Source organism: Panthera onca, chromosome E3 (assembly GCF_046562875.1).
Source record: "Panthera onca isolate mPanOnc1 chromosome E3, mPanOnc1 haplotype 2, whole genome shotgun sequence".
In the NCBI taxonomy this organism is placed as follows: Eukaryota; Metazoa; Chordata; class Mammalia; order Carnivora; family Felidae; genus Panthera; species Panthera onca.
Window position 1 is genome coordinate 26,658,263 of NC_138354.1, and position 19,647 is coordinate 26,677,909.

At 43.2% G+C, this 19,647-nt stretch overlaps 1 protein-coding gene across 4 annotated transcripts in view; it reads right to left on the minus strand.

Moving 5' to 3' along the window:
* Window positions 1-19,647, minus strand: part of VPS35L (VPS35 endosomal protein sorting factor like) — a 115,606-nt gene that overhangs the window by 43,030 nt on the left and 52,929 nt on the right. For 3 of the 4 annotated variants that reach the window (XM_078439917.2, XM_078439916.2, XM_078439919.2), the window contains 7 exons: window positions 11,327-11,373; window positions 10,458-10,569; window positions 9,816-9,932; window positions 7,128-7,181; window positions 4,034-4,114; window positions 1,567-1,629; window positions 368-453 (listed from right to left, as the gene is read on the minus strand). In XM_078439917.2, coding sequence (XP_078296043.2) covers window positions 368-453; window positions 1,567-1,629; window positions 4,034-4,114; window positions 7,128-7,181; window positions 9,816-9,932; window positions 10,458-10,569; window positions 11,327-11,373 — 560 coding nt within the window. The remainder of the gene's footprint in view (window positions 1-367; window positions 454-1,566; window positions 1,630-4,033; window positions 4,115-7,127; window positions 7,182-9,815; window positions 9,933-10,457; window positions 10,570-11,326; window positions 11,374-19,647) is intronic. The other variant, XM_078439918.2, reaches the window with a different exon arrangement.

Here is a 19,647-nt window from a genome sequence, read left to right on the forward strand (position 1 = left end):
TGTCTCTCTTTGTCTCAAAAATAAATAAACGTTAAAAAAAATAAATAAATAAAAATAAATAAATAAAAAAATAAAATGTTACTCCGTAAGGAGTTCATTAACAGAATGCTCCATCCAAATGCATATCAGAGTACAACGTAGGTGATGGCTGGGGTCCAGCTAATACTTATTACTCTGTCTTCTTAAGCACTAATTACAAACTTCTATCATGACTGTTCCTTTTATGTGGTTGTCCCTTCAATGTTATTTTGGATGTTAAATACATCCATATCATTAGGCTTCAAAAGTACACAAACCAATTTCTTATCAACAGGTTTCACAAGGTCATTGGGAATCCCAGCTCCTGGTTTTGCCGTGTTACACTTACTTGATAAAAACTTCCATGATGCATTTGCAAACCTCCACCCGCACACTCTCTTTTTGGAACATGTCCAGAAATGGCAAAAATTTTTCCTAAAAATAAAAAAAAAGCACTCTACATGCAATTTACGCAAGTTACTGGAAGGAATTTGCGGGTCACATTTTCCTCGAAGGTCAAAGCAGAGAAAGAGTTGTTCATCTCTCTAAGGCAGCTCAGAAGAGGACTCCCCTAAAAGCAGGGAGAGGGCCCAGTACTATTAAAACAACTTACATGTTAACAGGGGTCAGGGCTGGGACAGTTAACATTTTGGGAACCATCTGGCAATCTTTAGAGGACCATGGACTTTTCCAGAAAACACAAGGTGGGCTTCCGTCTTTTTTACAATTGTACTGACCAGAGAAAGAAGAGTCAGTTGTTCAGAGTGGCCTCCACATCCCGACTGTGCATTTACTAACTGTGCAACCTCACTCACATTACCCCACCTCCTCCAGCATCCGTTTTCCCATCTGTAAAGTGGGAATCCTAAGTGCTCCTACTTCCAGCAGTGCTGTGAAAACGGTACGAGACAATGCATGCCAAGGTCCAGCACGGTGCTTGAAGAATATGGCAAATGTCCAAAAAATAACAAGTTCTATTTTTAATTAAAAAACACACACACTCCTGTGAGTGCACATGAATGGAGCCAGAAGAGGGGGGAGTGGAAGGGAAGCGGATCCCCTAGGTTTGTACTCGTCCAGGGCACCAGAGCCAACTTGAAGGGACATCATAGGATATTTGAAAGTTTGAAGGACACAGAAAAATCTCAATTCTGTCAGACACTGAGACAACTATTATTTCAACGCCATTTCATAGTTTCGATGTTAGACTGCACGTGTGACATAAGGTCACCTATGAAAATCAATGTGGAAGAGGAGAGGAGGAAGAGAATGTCCAGCCTGACTCCAATGTTTGAGAGGCTGTGTGGTGCTCAAGACAGGCACACATCCCATTAGTGAGTCATGAAAGAAATACAGATGATATTTTTCTTTCAGTCTGTGTACTAATTTTTCAGACGCTGATTAGGTTGTTATGCCATAAATACTGAGGTTGTTTAGACCTAACTACTTTGTAAAAGGAACCATTAAGTATTTCTTTTGGCCCGGGACACCAAGCGAACCTCTGACTCAGAAACAGATTTCCAAAGGTAATTAAGGCACGTTACTTACCACTGAGAAGAGAACGGAGAAATCGTGGAAGTGGGCGATCACTTTCTTAATTATAGACTGAAGCTGCAAAACCACACAGAAAACACATTTTATTTAATAGAACTTGGGTATTTTTAGTTTTCTTTTTAATTTTTAAGTGTTTATTTATTTGTGAGAGAGAGAGAGAGATAGAGTGTGAGCAGGGGAGGGTCAGAGAGAGGGAGACACAGAATCCGAAGCAGGCTCCAGGCTCTGAGCTGTCAGCACACAACCCGACGTGGGGGCTCGAACTCACAAACCGTGAGATCATGACCTGACCCAAAGTCAGACGCTTAACTGACTGAGCCACCCAGGCGCCCCAGAACTTAGATATTTTTAAAAGGCAACCTTCTTTCATTATTTGAAATTACAAGCACAATAAGGGAAACCTGGATCACTCAGGAAAGGGGGATTATTAGGGTGGGTTAGGCCCTGTATTAGTCTGCAGTCTTGGGGAAGCCACTGCTCAGAGTCATCATCGTCTTCTGTGAGATGGAGAGCAAAGCAGTGTCTTGCTCACCGTGAGGATTAGTGGGACAGTTCACGTAAGAGCCTTAGAGCAGTGTCGTGTGTATCCTTGGGAAGCTCTCCATTCAACGCAGCTATGAATATGCAAGAGGTGGGCAAACTTCTTCAAAGGGCCACAGAGTCATCACAACTGCTCAGCTCAGCTATGGAAGCTCAAACGCAGCCCCAGAGAACATGTGAACGAGTGGGTGTGGCTGGTTCCAATAAAACTTTATTCACAAAAACAACTGATGGGCTACATGTGGCCGATGGGTCAGTTTACAGACCCCTGTTCTAGCCCATCATGACCTTGTATTTACTGACTACTTCTGTGGAGAGGCAATGAACTGAGTTTGCCGGTGGAGTCAAAGGCCACGTCACTCACTACCCTGGGATGGTGCACAGTCCGTAAGGTTGGACCCAGATACCCAGGTACCGATGTCCACCAGCCCTCACCCTGAGATGTACCCAGTCCTGCTGACAGGGAGAACCACAGAGGTGCTTTTTCTAAGGAAAATATAAATCCTTGCCGCTGGCTACTGTCAAGAAGAGAGAATTCACTGACAAGTACTTGTGTTTATACTCAAAACACCGCTGTTTAAATCATTTGTTTAAATCACTTAAGACAAGGGGTTCACAACTCATATGGGCGGCTGTCCCGAATGCAGGCTGATCCTTGGGGTACCTTTTACACGTTGCTTCTAGATATGACAGAGTTGTACGGTGTAATTATTCCTCTCTCTTAGGAACGGACTATAGTAAAATTATTGTGTTAAAGTCTTCAATTAAATGGGTCCCTAGGATCAAAGTCTTACCAAATGCTGCTCAACAAAAATTCTAATGCAACTCAGTCTTCATCTGCGCCCAAGATCCTGATGACCCACAAGGGATACGAACTTTGCCCTCACATGCTTTATTCACTCAACGATGCTTACCAAGAGCCTGTTGTGCGCAACTATATATTGTTTTCATCACACCTAGAAAAATGTCAGGTAGTCAGTGCCTACTCAGTAAATTCTAATGATGAACTATTTTAATCTGCAAATGGTGAAAACATTCTTACCAAAATGTTAGAGAGAATTCTAAACTTCTCACAAGAACATGTAATTAATTTTCTTGTATTAAGTTAAGCTAGAAATTGATCACAGGCAATAAATGCCAGAACATCACATTATTAAATACAAAATCAATTATTAATTAGGTCAAAAGTTACTTTAAATGAAGCTTCGCTGGACTCTGTATTGGAGGGGGGAAAATACCTGATATCAAGGACTTTATTGAATCCGCTGACAAAACTACAATATGGACTGTGGAGTAGCCAATAGGAAAATGTAAGTGTCAAATTCCCTGAAGTCGATTCCCAAACTGTGGTTACACGGAGAACGTCCTTCTTCTTAGGAAATACTCACTGAATTCTTCAGAGGCAAAGTCACATGATGTATGCAACATAACCTCAAAGGAGTCGGAAAAAATGTAAACACATATTGATGTACGTGCGTGTGTACACAAGATAATGATAAAGCAAACACGGAAAATGTTCACAGCTGGTGAATCTTAGTAAAGACTAATGGGAGTTCTCTGAGCTATTCTTCCAATTTTCCAAGAAGCTGGACCTTATTTCCAAATAAAAAGTCAGTTTAACTGGAAAACACAGGCCCTTTATTTACTGGTGCCAAGCAAATGTGCCAGAGGATCCCATATGACATCTCACCTAATCCTCACAACCATTCTGAGTGTAGGACTATTATTCCCATTTTATAGGTAAGGAAACTGAGGCACAAGGTTAAGTAACTGAATAAAGTGAGCATGACGAGGATACGGCGGAGCTAGGATTCGAAAAAAAGATTATCTGACTTCACAGCCTAACCCATGCAACATGCCTATTTGGTTCAACAGAATAAAATTTCTAACAGTGTGGAAATGAGAGAAGCAAATCCGTTACCTGAGGGTAGGAGTCTTCAAATGCACGATCTGGAGTCATGTGCTTGATGACATCAGCCAAAACGGTATTAACCTCTCGTTTCTAAGAGAGGAAAATAAACCTGTGTTAGACACTGAAAGGCAGTCGCTGTTTTTCTGGTGGCAAGGACACCAGAATATATATAACTTCAGAATATATCACATACCTTCCATGAAATAGTTTCAAATATTCTGCAGGAAATAGTTTAAGGGGAGAAATTCCACCTATATCACAGCCCTGAAGGGAACTACTTCTGCACCAGGTCAGGACTAAAACGTTGTTCTCAAAGGTTCTGGGGTGTTACAGCTTTCCCTGGATGCTGGTAAAATCAGCCGTGCCACTTTCTGCCTGCCTGTCCAGGCTGTTCCCCAGGCACTGGCAGGAGCACTGAGGCATTGTGGGAAGTGCACAGAGTCAGCCCCTCTGAGCTGAGCGACCTTGATGCTCACTTCACTCTTGTCATTTCTATCAGGGGTCGGCCAACCACAGCCCAAATTCAGCCCTGGGCCTATTTTTGTACAGCCCACGAACTGAAAATGATTTTTACATTCAAACAAAAGAACACTTCATGACCCAAATTATGAGACTCAAATTTCAGTGTGCATAAAGTTTATTGGAACACGGCTGTGCTCACTCTTATTGTCTGTGGCTGCTTTCACATACAATGACAGAGTTGGATACTTGTGACAGAGATTGTATGACCTACAAAGCATCAAATATTTACTATCTGCCTCTCCACAGAAAAGGTACACTGACCCGTGGAATAGTGAAGCCTCCTGGCAAGGTCTCTATGAGGCTGCACAGCTTACAGGTAAAGTGCTTGGTATTTGTTACTTAAGGTATTTGTATCACACATATCTGTCATCTAAAGAGCTGCCGTTATATTTACTCTCTCACTTAATGCTCATTCATCTCCTTGGCATGAACGGGATTATCCCCATTTCACAGATGAGGAAGTGGAGGCTCAGACAAGTTAAGTGATTTAGCTTAGTGGTGATTCTGAAACTGGGATTAGAAATATGCCAGGGCAGCTGGAACATCTTGTAACAGAAAGCGAGGAGGGCATCAAAGACTATGGAGAGCATGTCAGAAGGACTCGGGAGCCACTTGATGACACACCCACTGGACAAAGGGGACAAATGAGCATCAGCAAGAATAATGTAACTCAAGTATATTTAAATCCATGAAAGATACCAACAACTACTCACTGGTCACCTTTGGGGATGCTGAGGAATCAAATCCTTATCCTACAACTAGCAGAGGAGAAAAAGCAGCATCAATCCTGCCTTTTTCTATACAAACTTGCACTTCAGGGTAACCAAATACCTGACACGAGGAGGCTGTCTTTCTACAAGTATCCCAGCTAATAAACAAAGAAAAGCTGCTAATAATTCCAAGGATCACCAATTTGCAGCCCCTAAGAAACTATGAGATGCAACGAGCTTCGGCGGCTGCCCACAATATAGGGAGGCAACCAGCCACCATGAGCCTCCCAGGAGAAGTAGCAAACCAGCACCCGCAGGGCCAAAAAAATCGAATCTGAAGCTGATTAAGTTTCTAGAACTAACTGCCCACTGACAGGAAATAGCAGAAGAACACAGTGGACACCACCACAAGACACAACTAGCCAGACCAGACGGGGAAACTCTACAGGACAAAAGACCCAAATTCTTCCACAAATAAATCACAGACGGAGGATAAAAGGGGAAGGGGAGGAGGAGGGGAAAAGAGAGAGAATTTGTAACTTAAAAGAACTCTTAGGAGTCTACTGCCATGTATGGGCCTTATTTTAATCCTGACTGAACAATTAAAAAAAAATACAAGACAACTGGGGAAATCTGAACATTGAATGATTTTAATTTTTTATTAATTACTAATTTTTTTGTTGGGATAAGATTAAGGGAATCTTATATTTAACACACATGTGCTGAAAACTGACAGATGAAAACACAATGTTTGAGATTTTCTTCAGAATAATCCAGGGGTAAGGGTATAAATGAAACAAGATTTGTCACGAGTTGGTCATTTCTGGGTGAGGATTATAAGGGAAATCATATGTTTGAAATTTCCAAAATAAGGATAAAACAAAAATTGGACAAAATAAACAAAGTCAACAGACCAGCCTTATATAATGTTTAAAACGAGGCCAAAACCAATTTATCAAGTTAGAGGGCAGGACGGTGGCCCCCAAAGGCTGGGGGCTGTGACTAGGAGCAGAGTCCAGGGAGCTCGGGGCTGATTCCTGACTTCTTGATATGGACCATGATCACGCGGATATACTGTCTGAAGATTCATTAGGTAGCAAACTCACAATACATGCATTTTTTGGCACGAATGCCTGAATTCAGTTTTTAACAGCTGATGAAAATAAGCATTTTGGCAATAGGATGTGAACCCAGTCCTGCCTGCTTCTAAGGTCTGCTCTCTGACACACACAGTATTTCCCAGACTGAGGTTCTGTCTGGGCACAGGGAAAGAAGTCCCTCTGCTTAGAAAAAAATTACACGTAAGTCAAATATGTTTGAGAAATGCTACTTCCTGGACCCCCAGGAAGAGTCCCAATGCACTTTAGAATGTAAGCATCTAAGGGATCCTATGGGGGAAAAACTGCTTCCCTTGGTAATGGAGCATTTCCCCAATTTGCACGTGAGCATGACACTTTTGTGACAGTACGCATATCAACCCTCCACCACACTATAGTATAAAAGGATGCCATTTTTATAAATTAAGGACGATTACCACTGTAAAATGCCTAAATGCCTATTCTAGCCTTATTCATTATTATAAACACGAATAAAAACATAATTCTTCCAGGGGCGCTTGGGTGGCTCCGTTGGTTAAGCATCAGACCTCAGCTCAGGTCATGATCTCACAGTTGGTGAGTTTGAGCCCCACATCGGGCTCTGTGCTGACAGCTCAGAGCCTGGAGCCTGCTTCGGATTCTGTGTCTCCCTCTCTCTCTGCCCCTCCCCCTGCTCACACTCTGCCTCTCTCAAAAACAAACCAACATTAAAAGATACCAAAAACACAAAAAAACCCATAATTCTTCCCAAAACGATCCCACAGCCGCACATACCGTGAAATGCTTGCAGGTGTACTCCACCCATACCTCGGCACAGTTAACGTAGTCCTACAGAGAAAAAGTAAAGATGTGTCTACAACAGGAACACCGTGGCTAACCCTAGAGTCAAAGCTCATCATATGCAGATCCCTTCAAGGGTTCTGATAATCACTAGAGATGACAAGTGATAGGAATTCCAAGACGGTTTGGCTCATCTACAGAAAAGTCTAGCCCACTGATCTATCTTACCCTAAGAAGCAAAAGTTATATAGAAACACAGGAGTTGCTGGAAACTAACTAGACTTCCATTTCTGAATAGCTGCTTGGGCCAAAATAGAAATCCGGGAAAAACTGAAGGGCAGCGGAGATCAAAGTCAGGAGTCCTGGCCACACCTCAACAGAGACACTGACCGTGGATCTGGTTGAAGAGCTTTGCTTAAATGTGATTTTTGCAGGTTCTGAGAAAAAAAAAAAACAGACATCCTGCCTTTAAAACATAAACTCTGGGGCGCCTGGGTGGCTCAGTCAGTTAAGCGTCCGACTTCAGCTCAGGTCACGATCTCGCGGTCCATGAGTTCGAGCCCCGCGTCGGGCTCTGGGCTGATGGCTCAGAGCCTGGAGCCTGCTTCAGATTCTGTATCTCCCTCTCTCTCTGCCCCTCCCCCGTTCATGCTCTGTCTCTGTCTCAAAAATAAATAAATGTTAAAAAAAAAAAATTAAAAAAAAAAAAAACCCATAAACTCTTTTTCTGATAGAGAGGTGATGTACAGGTCGTAAAAAGGTTAAGAAAGCGCTGAAGATTTTAGGTAGTAAATTCTGTGTTAGATTCAAGTGGGGGTGGGGGACCCACGGAGATACACCGGGATGGTCATGGAAATGGCAGTTAACAGCTAAATAGAGCTGCCTTCCCTGGAAAACATTCATGTGAAAAAAAAAATGCTCGAGGAAAAATACAGTCTGCAAGTGTATCTCTTCTGCTCTGACACTTTAAGGAGAAGAAAATAAAGAGAAAATGGGAGGGAAGAAAACACTTATGTCATTCACACAAGAAAAGCCAGATGAGAAGGTGAACTTAATGAGGCCATGTGAAGTTATAGACTGAAGGAAACCATTAACATGGGCTTTTGATGCAAGGGTGCTTTGAAGCACTCAGGGACAGACCCCACAGGCCCAGAGACTTTGGACTTCTGCATCCTAAAGAAGCTTTTTAGTTAGCCACTCGGGTTAAACAGAATTTCAACAGCTGAAGTTTAGTGAGGGTTTTGTTCAACTTAACATAGGTATGTGATTTTGTAAACAAGCTTCTAATTTTTCTAAGTTATATCAGTATTCTCAACACACTACTGTAAATGCAGTGACTGGTAAGGAGGTTATAACTGAACTCTAATATTTCCTTCTTGGTAAATGACTGTAAATGCTACACACCCACATTCAATTATTTGCTGTGTTTCAGTCTACATGTTTGTGTCCAAAACGCATATGTTGAGAATCGTAGCCCCGCAATGTGACAGCATTAGGAGTGGGGCCTTTGGGAGGTGATGAGGTCATGAGGGTTGAACCTTGATGAATAGGATTAATGTCCTGATAAAAGGGACCCCAGAACACCCTCTCCCCTTCACCCCCTCTCCACCTAGGGAGGAGGAGAAGCTGGCAGTTGGCAATCCGGAAGAGGGCCTTCACCGGAATCCATGGTGTCCCCGATTCCAGACTTGTAGACTCCAGAAGGGCAAGAAATCAATTTCTGTTGTTTGCAAGCCACCTGGTCTGTGGTGCCATTAAAGCAGCCAAGCTGAGATATGCTGCTGGCAGGAGAGGAAGGGTTTGAAGGTGGTGAAGTCTGCCCAGCTGGTCCTTCAGCCGAAGACAGGCAGGGCCATTTACCCAGTGGCGGCCACGTAACTTGCTGATGTGTTGCCCATGAGGACGGTGAGACGTGAAACCCAAACTCTACAAGATTATGGCCATCGCTGCATACTGTTCCAGCACCTAACAGCAGTGGATCCATCTTTCCACATCTCCGTCCAAGGGGCAACAATTAGAATTCCCTTTTGCTAATCATACGTTTGACTGCTGAGCTTCCATTTAAGAATATCCTACTCAGTTGATATTTTCAAATCCAAATACTAAAGACAGCTGCATTTGGATGCTGTTTGCTAAGTCAGAGCAGAGGTCTTTCAAAGTTTCAAATATTTTTTCTCACTTTACGCTTTTACTACATCTTGAAGCCTAAAGAATTAGACATAATTAGGATAGAAAAATCAAAGAAATATATCTTTAGAGTTATCAATTCTCCACTATAGGTTAACGAAAATAATTTAAAATAGTATCATTTCTTGGGGCACCTGTGTGGCTCAGTCGGTTAAGGGTCTGTCTGACTTTGGCTCAGGTCATGATCTCATGGTTCGTCGGTTCAAGCCCCATGTCAGGCTCTGTGATGACAGCTCAGAGCCTGGAACCTGCTTCAGATTCTGTGTCTCCCTCTCTCTCTGCCCCCTCCCCTCCACCCCCTCAGCTCACGGTCTGTCTCTCTCCAAGTAAATAAACATTAAAAAAAATTTTTTTTAAATAGTATTATTTCTTAAAACAAAATAAAAACCCAGACGTAGGATTAGTGAAAATATCTTTTTTTTTTTTTTTAAACCAAGAATTTACTGCCAGACTTGGACAAAAGGCAGTCTATCTGAGGTCTGAATGGTCACCCACCTGTGGATTCTTCAACTTAGTGATAACTTTCCAAGCTTCATTGAGAATCTGGAGTCGATCACCCTCAGGAGGGTCAGCCAAGGCTAAGTTTAACCCCAGTGAGCGAAAAAGAAGATGCTTAAAAAAAAAAAAAAAAAAAAAAAGAATAGCAAACCATTGCAATACTGGAGATTTCAAATCAGAGCACCTTGAGGCTTAGAGGAAAAGGCTGTAACCCTTAGCTCGTCTCATGGCTAATCTTCCAACATCTTCCTGAAGTTCTACCGCAGCCCTACATGCAAGTTAGAGACACTCAAAACAAAGAGCTGGCTCTGTGCATTGCTCTGATTCACGAGACACAACATTCTTGTGGACAGAGCTTTTTATAAATCATGAGTGAAGATACATTTTTAAAAGATGGAAGCCCAAGCCTTTCCTAAATACTTCACAGAGAGCTACTTCGATAGACTTAGGACTCACTGGCAGCAACTTACATGTGTCTAACAATCCCAATCACTAACTCACCTTCCAGCATGTTCTTCGGAAACAATGCCTGTTTTCTCTGTCGGCCCAAGAACCCCCACACAGCACCCTCTCCCTCGAGAGCTGTCGGGTAAACAGTGCCTATCTGTTCTCCCACTGAGCATCTGGTCAAGAGCCTACCTTGGGGAAACCCGACTCATCACACTCTTTAATCATGCCAATGAAATCCATGGACCTCGTGGCGATGAACTCGGCCCGGAAAGCGGACATCACGGAATTCAACAGCAAGGCGCTGCAAGACCCAAGTGCCCCATATCAGAAGAACTTCCTCTTAATGAAAAGTGCTTTAATTTTAAGCACATATGTTGCTGGGAAGGATGAATGAAAGCTCTTTAAAGGTAAGGCTGGAAAAGAATTTTAAAAGGCTGGAGTAAAAAGGCAACCTGTAGAGACTAACACAGTGTTCTGTACTTATTTGGAACTCAATAAATGTTGAATCGGCTAGCTGGATTGACGGACAGCAAGCAATCACATCCATTTAAACAGATGCAAAATGAGCATGGTGCACTAATAAAACTAAACATCAAGTAATAATATTGATCCACGCTGCAAATATATACCCCCATCTCTTACAAAAAGCACTGTTCTGGGACCTAGGGACATGTGACTTAGGGACACCTACCACAGAAGGGAAAAGAGAGGGGAAACCTCTTGTGCCTGGAAGACAGGAAGATGGAATTTATCTCAACCCTTCCACTTACCACAGCCCCATGGGGAAAGGACTATTATGAAACCCATTTTACAGATGAGGAGACTGAGGCAGAGAACTCAAGTAAGTGACCCAAGTTCACAAAGCTGAGAAAGAGTAGAGCCAGGCACAGGAAGACGATCAGACTCCAGTTTCCCGACCTCTGTGCCATCCTGGCGCTCTGCTGACCCTCTTGCCCACGTGAGCATGCCAAGCTCAAAAACCAATCCAAAACAAAACACAACAAAAACAAATGACTTCCATTTCCAGACCCATGCTTTATGAATTTAAAAATACTTACTTGTTTCCTAGTTTCTTACATCTCTCCATCATCTCAGTTAGCAGGGCCTAATTAAAAATAATAATGAAAATCATGAACTTGGAGAATCTGAAACGACATTTCTCACAAAGACATCTCCAAAGTAATACTCTAAAACAGATGTAGCCACATGCCCATTTCCAGAACTCTGTGTCTGGCGAAGATAGGGAGTCAGGGGCAGGGGCAGGGAGGAGTTCAACTGTATGGCACTAAACATCATGGGTAAGACCTCAGGCCCTGATGCCCTAGGGCATCAGGCACACTTGGGCTCAAATCCAGTCTCACCAACTACCAACAACGGGCCTTGGACCAGTCACCCAACTTGGTGAAGCCTGGGTCTCCTCCCCCTTTGCCAGAGGATGAGGAATAAGCAACTCAGGGCCTGGGGGTTGTGTGGGAATCTGCTCTTAGGGACTGGATGCCTCTGCCTGGCCGAACATAGTGCTGACTGCCCCTCTTCTCAACAGGTTCTGAGTAGAGCCTGAGACCCTGCCCCATAGGGCTTAGGGGTGGGACTGGGGGTGTAGAAGTGGCCTGCCCTTTTCTGTTTTCACTGAACAGCTCATCCTAAGGGGGGAGGAAGGGGGGAGAGATCTAGATTGGGTGAGGGGGGTGAGGGTGTCAGGAAGGCAAGTGTGTTGTGTTACTGTGTCAATAAACTGATTTAAAGTTAAAAAAAAAACAACAAAAAAAACCCCATCACATGTGCAAGATTACCCCAGGACGGTGAGGGGTCTCCTGAACACTAGACACCAATGAGAATGGAAGTTTCTTGACTCCCCACCTCTCCTGTGATGCACCGTCCCCCTCCAGGTCCTCCCCATTTCACTGAGAATTTGCTAGCGCCCACTGTCCATGGTGAGATGCACTCCGCATTCATGATCCCCCCTCTCACAACCAGCCAGGAGGCAGGCTCTCTATTCTGCCACTGCACAGGTGAGAGACCAAGCCATGTAACAGTGAGTGGCCTGCTTGCACCAAGGTGACACACAGAGCTACCGCGGGCCAGATGTGACCCAGGCAGCCTGGCACCAAAGGCTAACCTCATCACTTTTCCTCCCAACAAATTTTGAGGCATATATTTCCTCCAAAAGGAAGTAAATGTTTTACTCACTGGAATACTGTTAATGGCTTTAGAGCTATCTTAAGACAATTACGTATTTCTAATCAAAGAGTTCTTGTTCTTTAAAAAAAAAGAAAAATCAATGGAAGAGGTATCCTTTAGGTCAGTGGTTTGGGTAAGGTTTTGAATGGCATAGACAAGGTCAACAGTAGAACTAAGGAGAAAGAGTGCTCACCAGGCTCCCAGCTAAGCACCACTGCTGCCTTTTCTTGTTTATGCTTCACAGTATCCTTGGGAGGCCCGCCTAAGTCATTCCCACTTCACAGAAGAGAAAGTCCAAGCTCAGATACTTTGACTTTAAGTCACTTCCTAGTAAGTGGTGGAAATGAGATTTGTAGGATTCTGGCCCCCAGTTTTCTTTAGTGCAACTGCACCCCTTCCAGATGTGTCCCTTTGTGTCCTAGTGTTGCCTGAATAATTAAGGTAAAAGCTGATGATGGAGATACTGGCTGTACCCCAGAACCCTGATTTCATTCAGGTTTCTGTCTCTGCACCACAAATATCAGGTTGGGTGCTGTTATGGACTGAATTAGGTCCCCTCCAAATTCTTATGTTGAAGCCTTAAAGCCCAACGTGGTTGCATTTAGAGGCAGGGCTTTTAAAGACGTAATAATGAGAAATAAGGTCCAAAGTGTGGGGCCCTAATCCAATAGGACTGGTGTCTCTTTAAGAGGAAGAGACACCAGGAACACACATGCACAGAGAAACAACCATGTGAGGACACAGTGAGAAGGCAATGCAAGCCTCATGAAAAACCAACACTGCCAGCACTTTGATCTTGGACTTCTAGCCTCCAGGACTGTGAGAAAATAAATTTTCCACACATTAACAAAAATTTTTTAATGTTTATTTATTTGAGAGAGAGAGAGAGAGAGAGAGAGAGGTTGAGAGAGAGAGAGAGTGCGAGCAACAGAGAGGCAGAGAGAGAGGGAGACACAGAATCTGAAGCAGGCTCCGGGTTCTGAGCTGTCAGCACGGAGCCTGAAGCGGGGCTCGAACCCACCAACCAGAGATCATGACCTGAGCCAAAGCTGTATGCTCAACCAACTGAGCCACCCAGGAGCCCCGAGAATATTTTTTTTTTTTGTTTAAGCCATCCAGTCTGTTAGGGCAACGTACTATGGTCTGAATGACCACCCAACTCCCAAGGAGAGGATATTAAGAGGTGATCAGGTGATGAGGGTGGAGCTCTTACAAATGGGATTAATACCCTTATAAAAGTGGCCCAAGAAAGCTCCCTTGTGCCACATGAAGGCATAGCAAAGGCAGCCATCTACGAACCAGGAAGCAGACCTTCACCAGACACCAAATCTGTTGGTATCTTGATCTTGCACTTCCCAGCTTTAGAACCGTGGGAAATACCTGTTACTTATCAGTCACTCAGTTGTGGTATTTTGTTATAACAGTCAGAAGGGATTAAAACATAGCCTGAGCAAATTAACACAGATCCAAACCTATCACAGTGGTCTCATTCCCTTTGCTAATGGGGGATTTATACAATTGACGCATGAGAAAAGGTTTCCTTGTTCTTAAACAGGAACCCAAGGAACTGAAGGCTCCTCATCTTTCTGCCTCTGGATGCTGCCATGTCTGGATGTGATGACTGTAACGGCTGCAGCCACTTTGCTATCTGAGGATGATGGACAGAACCTGCCTCGCCCACGGCCTTTACCTGTTGTGTCAGAGAACACACTGAATAATTTTTGTAGGGCCAGTTAGGTGTTTGTTTCTTATAGTCAGAAGCATCTTAGCTGATGATAAAGTTGCCAATGTCACAAGTGGCTTCCCTAACCCTCTCATGGGATATTTATACTTGAAAAGTCATTCTTGGAGACCAGTATCAAAGTGGTTTCTGGAAAAGATTGAGAAAGAGAGATTCTACAGGATTATCAGACTGATACTTCCCAACACACACAAATAATCACACATTCAATACCTACTTATGGAGAAACTTTAAGACACTAAGTAGTATTCTAGGCACTGGGGACAAGGCAGTGAGGAAATCAGAAAACCATGCCCTCATGTGGCTTATTCTCTTACACACCCATGTGCACGCACACGAGCTCTTGGCCCACTACCTTTGACAAGATGAATTAGGGCAAATGCCAACATATGGACAAAACATCCTGGCCATTAAGACAAGTGCGTCAAAAGTTCTCTTTTTCACAGGATACAAATGCATTAAAAATGTATCCAAAAATGTAACTTAAAAATTTTTAAAAGCTCTGTGATAATATAGGAATATAGAAAATGCCCACAAGTGTCCACGGAGCCAAATGATATGGATCTCAGGCAGGTCTGTTAGAGGTTATACATTTCTTCTGAGAAGTGACAGGATTGATTATCTTTGGCAAGAACAAGAGGAACAATAGCTCAAACCAGACTGAGATCGAAACAAGCCTATTGGCTGGGATAAACTATGAAAATGTGCAGCTCAGCATATTAGCTCATACACACACATCAGAACTTAGAGGACACGGGAGACTCAGAAGGCCCCTACATTTATTTGTGTATTTGTTTTTTCATAAAAACTATAAAAATTGGGGCCACCTGGGTGGCTCAGTCGGTTAAACGTCTAACTCTGGATTTTGGCTCAGGTCATGATCTCACAGTCGTGAGATTCAGCCCCGGGTCGGGCTCCACAGTAAGAGTACGGAGTCTGCTTGGGATTCTCTCTCCCTGTCTCTTTCTGCTCCTTCCCTGCTCCCACTCTCTCTCTCCAAATAAACTTAAAAAAACACAAAAAACACTATAATAAGAAATGATTATGGAAAAAAAAGTTTAAGCCATACCACCTTATAGTAAGTAAAATGTGAACGCTTTCCTTCCTAACTCCCGCTTCCTAGGAAATCACCAGTGTCAACAGTGTGGTGTTTATCTTTCTAGACCTCTGTCTATATCCTGTGAATATATAGCTTTTTTTGTAAAAGCCCAGCTTGGGATTTTTTGTTTTATAAAAACGAATAATCTTGTACACATTGGGGTCACAAGTTGCTTTTTTTACTCAAGAATCTAGCATGGGCCTCCCTCTTCCCATGTCAGTACCCACACATCTACCTTATTCTTAATGGCTGAGGAATCCCTACCACACATAGAACATTATTGTTCCGATTGTTGCTGATACACTTTAAAAGTTTTTTTATTTTGAACCAATTACAGACTCATAAGAAATTGTAAGAATAACAGAGGTCCTGGGTAACTGTCCCCCAGCTCTCAGCAATGGTGACATCTTACTTAACTACAATTGCATTATCAAAGCCAGGAAATTGACATTGGTAGAATACCATTAACTAGACTATTCCACCAGGTTTTCTGTTCACGCTTTATTGTGGGGAAAGGGGAGATCTTTGTGACAATTCATTAATATATATGAGTTTATATAACCACCATCTTATTTAACTATTGGATTTTTAATGTCATCTCCAGATGAGGGTTATTTACCTACTTCAAAAGTACAGGAAACGCAAAAGAAGTTGGACCAATACCGTGTTTCTAAAAGCTTTCTAAATTGAGAGCAACTCTCATGCAGCTAAGAGTGCTCCCAGATTTGTATTTCTGCTTTTGCTACATAACCTTCCAATCAGTGTTTACAAGTACTGCTTCATTAAAAAATATATATAGATTGAATATATACGTATCCTATTTTCCTTATTTCTCTGAATGAAGCAAATATGTAATGGGTGGGCAAAATCATAAACTGATCTTATGTCCCTTCCCCCGCCAGTCCAAGTCTCAAAGAAAGTATTTCAAAGTGAATAAAAAGAAATCCTATACCCCACACATTACAAGGAGGAAATTTTAATTTCTCATATTATTTCTCTTTCACTGGCAATTTTTTCCTAATTCAACAGAATGAAAGTGATACGCCTATACGCTTCGGCAGAAGTCAGCAATGGCCAAGGCTAGTGCTACATGTGCACTGCCAGCCGCATCACGTGTTAGAGAATTTACAGGGCAATTCGTAGTATGCCCATTAGGTAACAGTCCCATGGGTCAGTTTGTTAGGGCCTTTAAATCCCTCCTCAGGTATAGCCATTAACAGCAGTTTCTAGAAAGAGTTTAGGAGTTGAGAGATCTCCTGAGTTCAGAGTTACCGATAAAATGGCTACATGGCTTTGACTCTTTCTAGTGGTGTGACCTTAGCAAGTTGTAAGCCTCGGGGGCCTCATCTGTATCACAGGGATAACAACAAAACCTAGCCTCGGGAAGCCGAGCGTGAGGAAGGCAGACCAGGCAATGGAACTAACACAGGGCCTGGCACCCAGAGAGCCTCAGGAAAAGGGGATTATGTGAAGGGCTCCAGGGCTTAGCATCTCTGACTCACTTCCCACCTCCACTCCTCACATCTAACAAATTCGACTCTGAACACCTCCTGACATGACTGAGGGTCACAGAACTTAACAGGTATTTGTTCTGATGTGAAGTGAGGGAAAAGCACCACAAAATTACGCACACAAAATCCTTACCTCTAAAACAAAAATACAGAGCAAGAACCGGAGTGGACAGAGAAATATGAGTACGGAAACATATCAAAATGTTAACACGGCAGGATTTTAGGTGGCTCTTTTTCTCCTTTTCACCTGTCTTTTCCAAATTCTTTCCAGTATATGTATTTTTATTAAGGTTTTCTGATTATAGAAATCTTCTCCTTCCCGTTCCGCGGCTTTCCAACCCTTCTTCTTTCTCTCATCCACCTGGTCTGCACCTGCCAGTCTGAGGTTCGAGTGTTGCTTGTTTCCCATCGTCCTCCTGATGGAAGTTCTTCAAGCTCTGCCTGATCTCCACCACACCACGTTCGCCGACTCTGTAACCCGGTCCACATCCAGCCAGCCCAGTTTCTCCCTGTTCTCCAGTAATGCTGGTCTCCTTAATATGCCTCTTACCTGCCTCTACGTGTACAGTTCCTTCCCTGGGCCCTTCCTTTACTCCCTGAACCCGCCCCCTACTTGTTTCCTGACTTGCAGGTCAGCCCAGACCCCCATTTGCCTCAGTGAGTCCCGTAGAGACCAAACATAAGGGTGGTAGCTGCTTGCTTTGCCTGGTGCCCCTATCTCTTGGCCACGCACTGATGTGTATTATCACGGTCACTTCATGACAGCCCTTCAGGGAAGGTTCTAGCGTTGGCCCCATTTTACAGCTCGTAAAACTGAGGCACAAAGAGATCAAGGAGCCCAAGGCAACACAGCCATAGTCTGAACCCAGGTCAGCCCAACTGCCTGTCCGGCCTCTAAAGATGCACTTTCCTCTTCATTCATCCAACATTTACAAACCGCACTGCACAGCTTAGCAAGGGACCACATGGATTCCCCGTCAGACAAGACCCACCACTCATGTCAGGGACCAGAACTTTCACCTTCTACACCTCCCATACCACCTCTGGCAAACGAAAAGCTACTGAAAATGATAAAAAGCTTACCAAGGGATTTGTTTTCACTGCCCAAAAACAGATCTTAAGAGATGGTTACTTTTTTCCATGCAGAATGTGCCTGAAATTGAGGGCATAAGTCCGCTTTTTTACTTACTATAATATTATTTCAGTTGTATGGGGGCAGGGATCCTGTCTTCAAACAACAAAAAAGTCTTTCTAAATAATGATTTTTTTTTTTGGATTTCAATTTCAATCTGAAATTTCATATGGTAGATATTCATGGCTGAAGCCATTTCTCCTGTCCCCTATCTTACTGCCTGCCCTGTATATTTTCGGCCAAACTGACAACCCCCTGTTTGGGAGGCATGGCCTAATGTCCCAAATGACACATCCCAGCCACTCAGAGTTTTTAGGCATGAGACACACCCATTTTCAACACCACCTTCCACAATGACATGGATTCTTCTGCATTTCGAAAATGATTAACATTTTTTTAACGTGATGCTGCAAGTCCCGTATTTAAGTGCCCGAAGAATCAGAGTTTATTATTATTCGGGTGACCTAATTTTTTTAATCACTTCTTCTGGCACAGTAATGATTTCCTAGAGTTTTACTCCCTGGGAAAGCTGTGTTCCCAGCTTCCGCCATCCTTTGAGATTACTGGTGCTTAAAATAAAAGGAAGAATGCCTTATGACAGGTACCTTTTGTTTTAATCCGATTTGTCCTTTTCGTTAAAATAAGGAGGAAAAAAAAAACAGTGTTCCCGTTTTCAAATTTTCAAACCCATCAAGCCTGCTCACAGGCTGTAGTCACTCAACTGAACAGGTGGGGGCGCCTCTCCTTCTAGTCAGGCTTGCGGTACCTCTTCCCAGGAGCCTGGGCCACGGTGTGGCTGCTGAGACTCCCGAAATCACAGAGATCGACCAGCAAATTTTCAATCTTCCATACATATTGACTTGATTTAAAATCAACTTAATGGTAAAAAAGTCACCTGAAATTTAAGATACCCCTTTTTTTCTCCTCATACTTCAGGATTCAGGAAAATTGAAATGGAAGTAATGCATTATATTTGGTTGAAAAAGTTAGAAAACACAGATAGGCCAAGAAAAGGAAGTTAAGACGATACAAAATCTCACCTTCCGGTGCTATTTCGACATCCCCCCTCCCCAGTTCTCTCATACAGATATAAAAATCATGTCCACAGTCCTGAAAACACAACAAACACTCCAGTGCTACGAGTGGGGGACTCCACCAAGCAACGCAAATCGATTGTCCTATTCGATTTGTGCAAAAAACCCCCCAAAACAGGAATTAACGCTTCCGTTTCAAAGATGAAAAAAAAAAGACTCAGAGCGGTTAGGTAGGGACAAGTGACTTGACTGTTCTGTCCCGACAGCTGGAAGCAATGGAGCTGAGATTCAGACCCAGGCACCCCGACTCCAGGGCCCAACGTGAACACCGGGCCATGCTACCACTTAGAATACACACAGCAAGACACGTAGCCTCCTTGTTGGACACACCGGTTATTGCGAACACCCTTACATCATTATGTACAGATCTTCATCATGGTCTTCCATCATTTTAAATAGGCCCTGCAACATCCCATTGAACCTACATGGATCCCCAAATCTAAGCAATCCCTTGTGATGACAGCTTCCAATGCTGTGCCAGCACGAACCCATACACCTGGATGTACGTGTGCATGCCTGTGTCTTTATGCACTTGTCCAATTATTTCTACATGCTATTCTTTTTTTTAAGTTTACTGTTTGAGAGAGACAGAGACAGTATGAGTGGGGGAGGGGCAAAGAG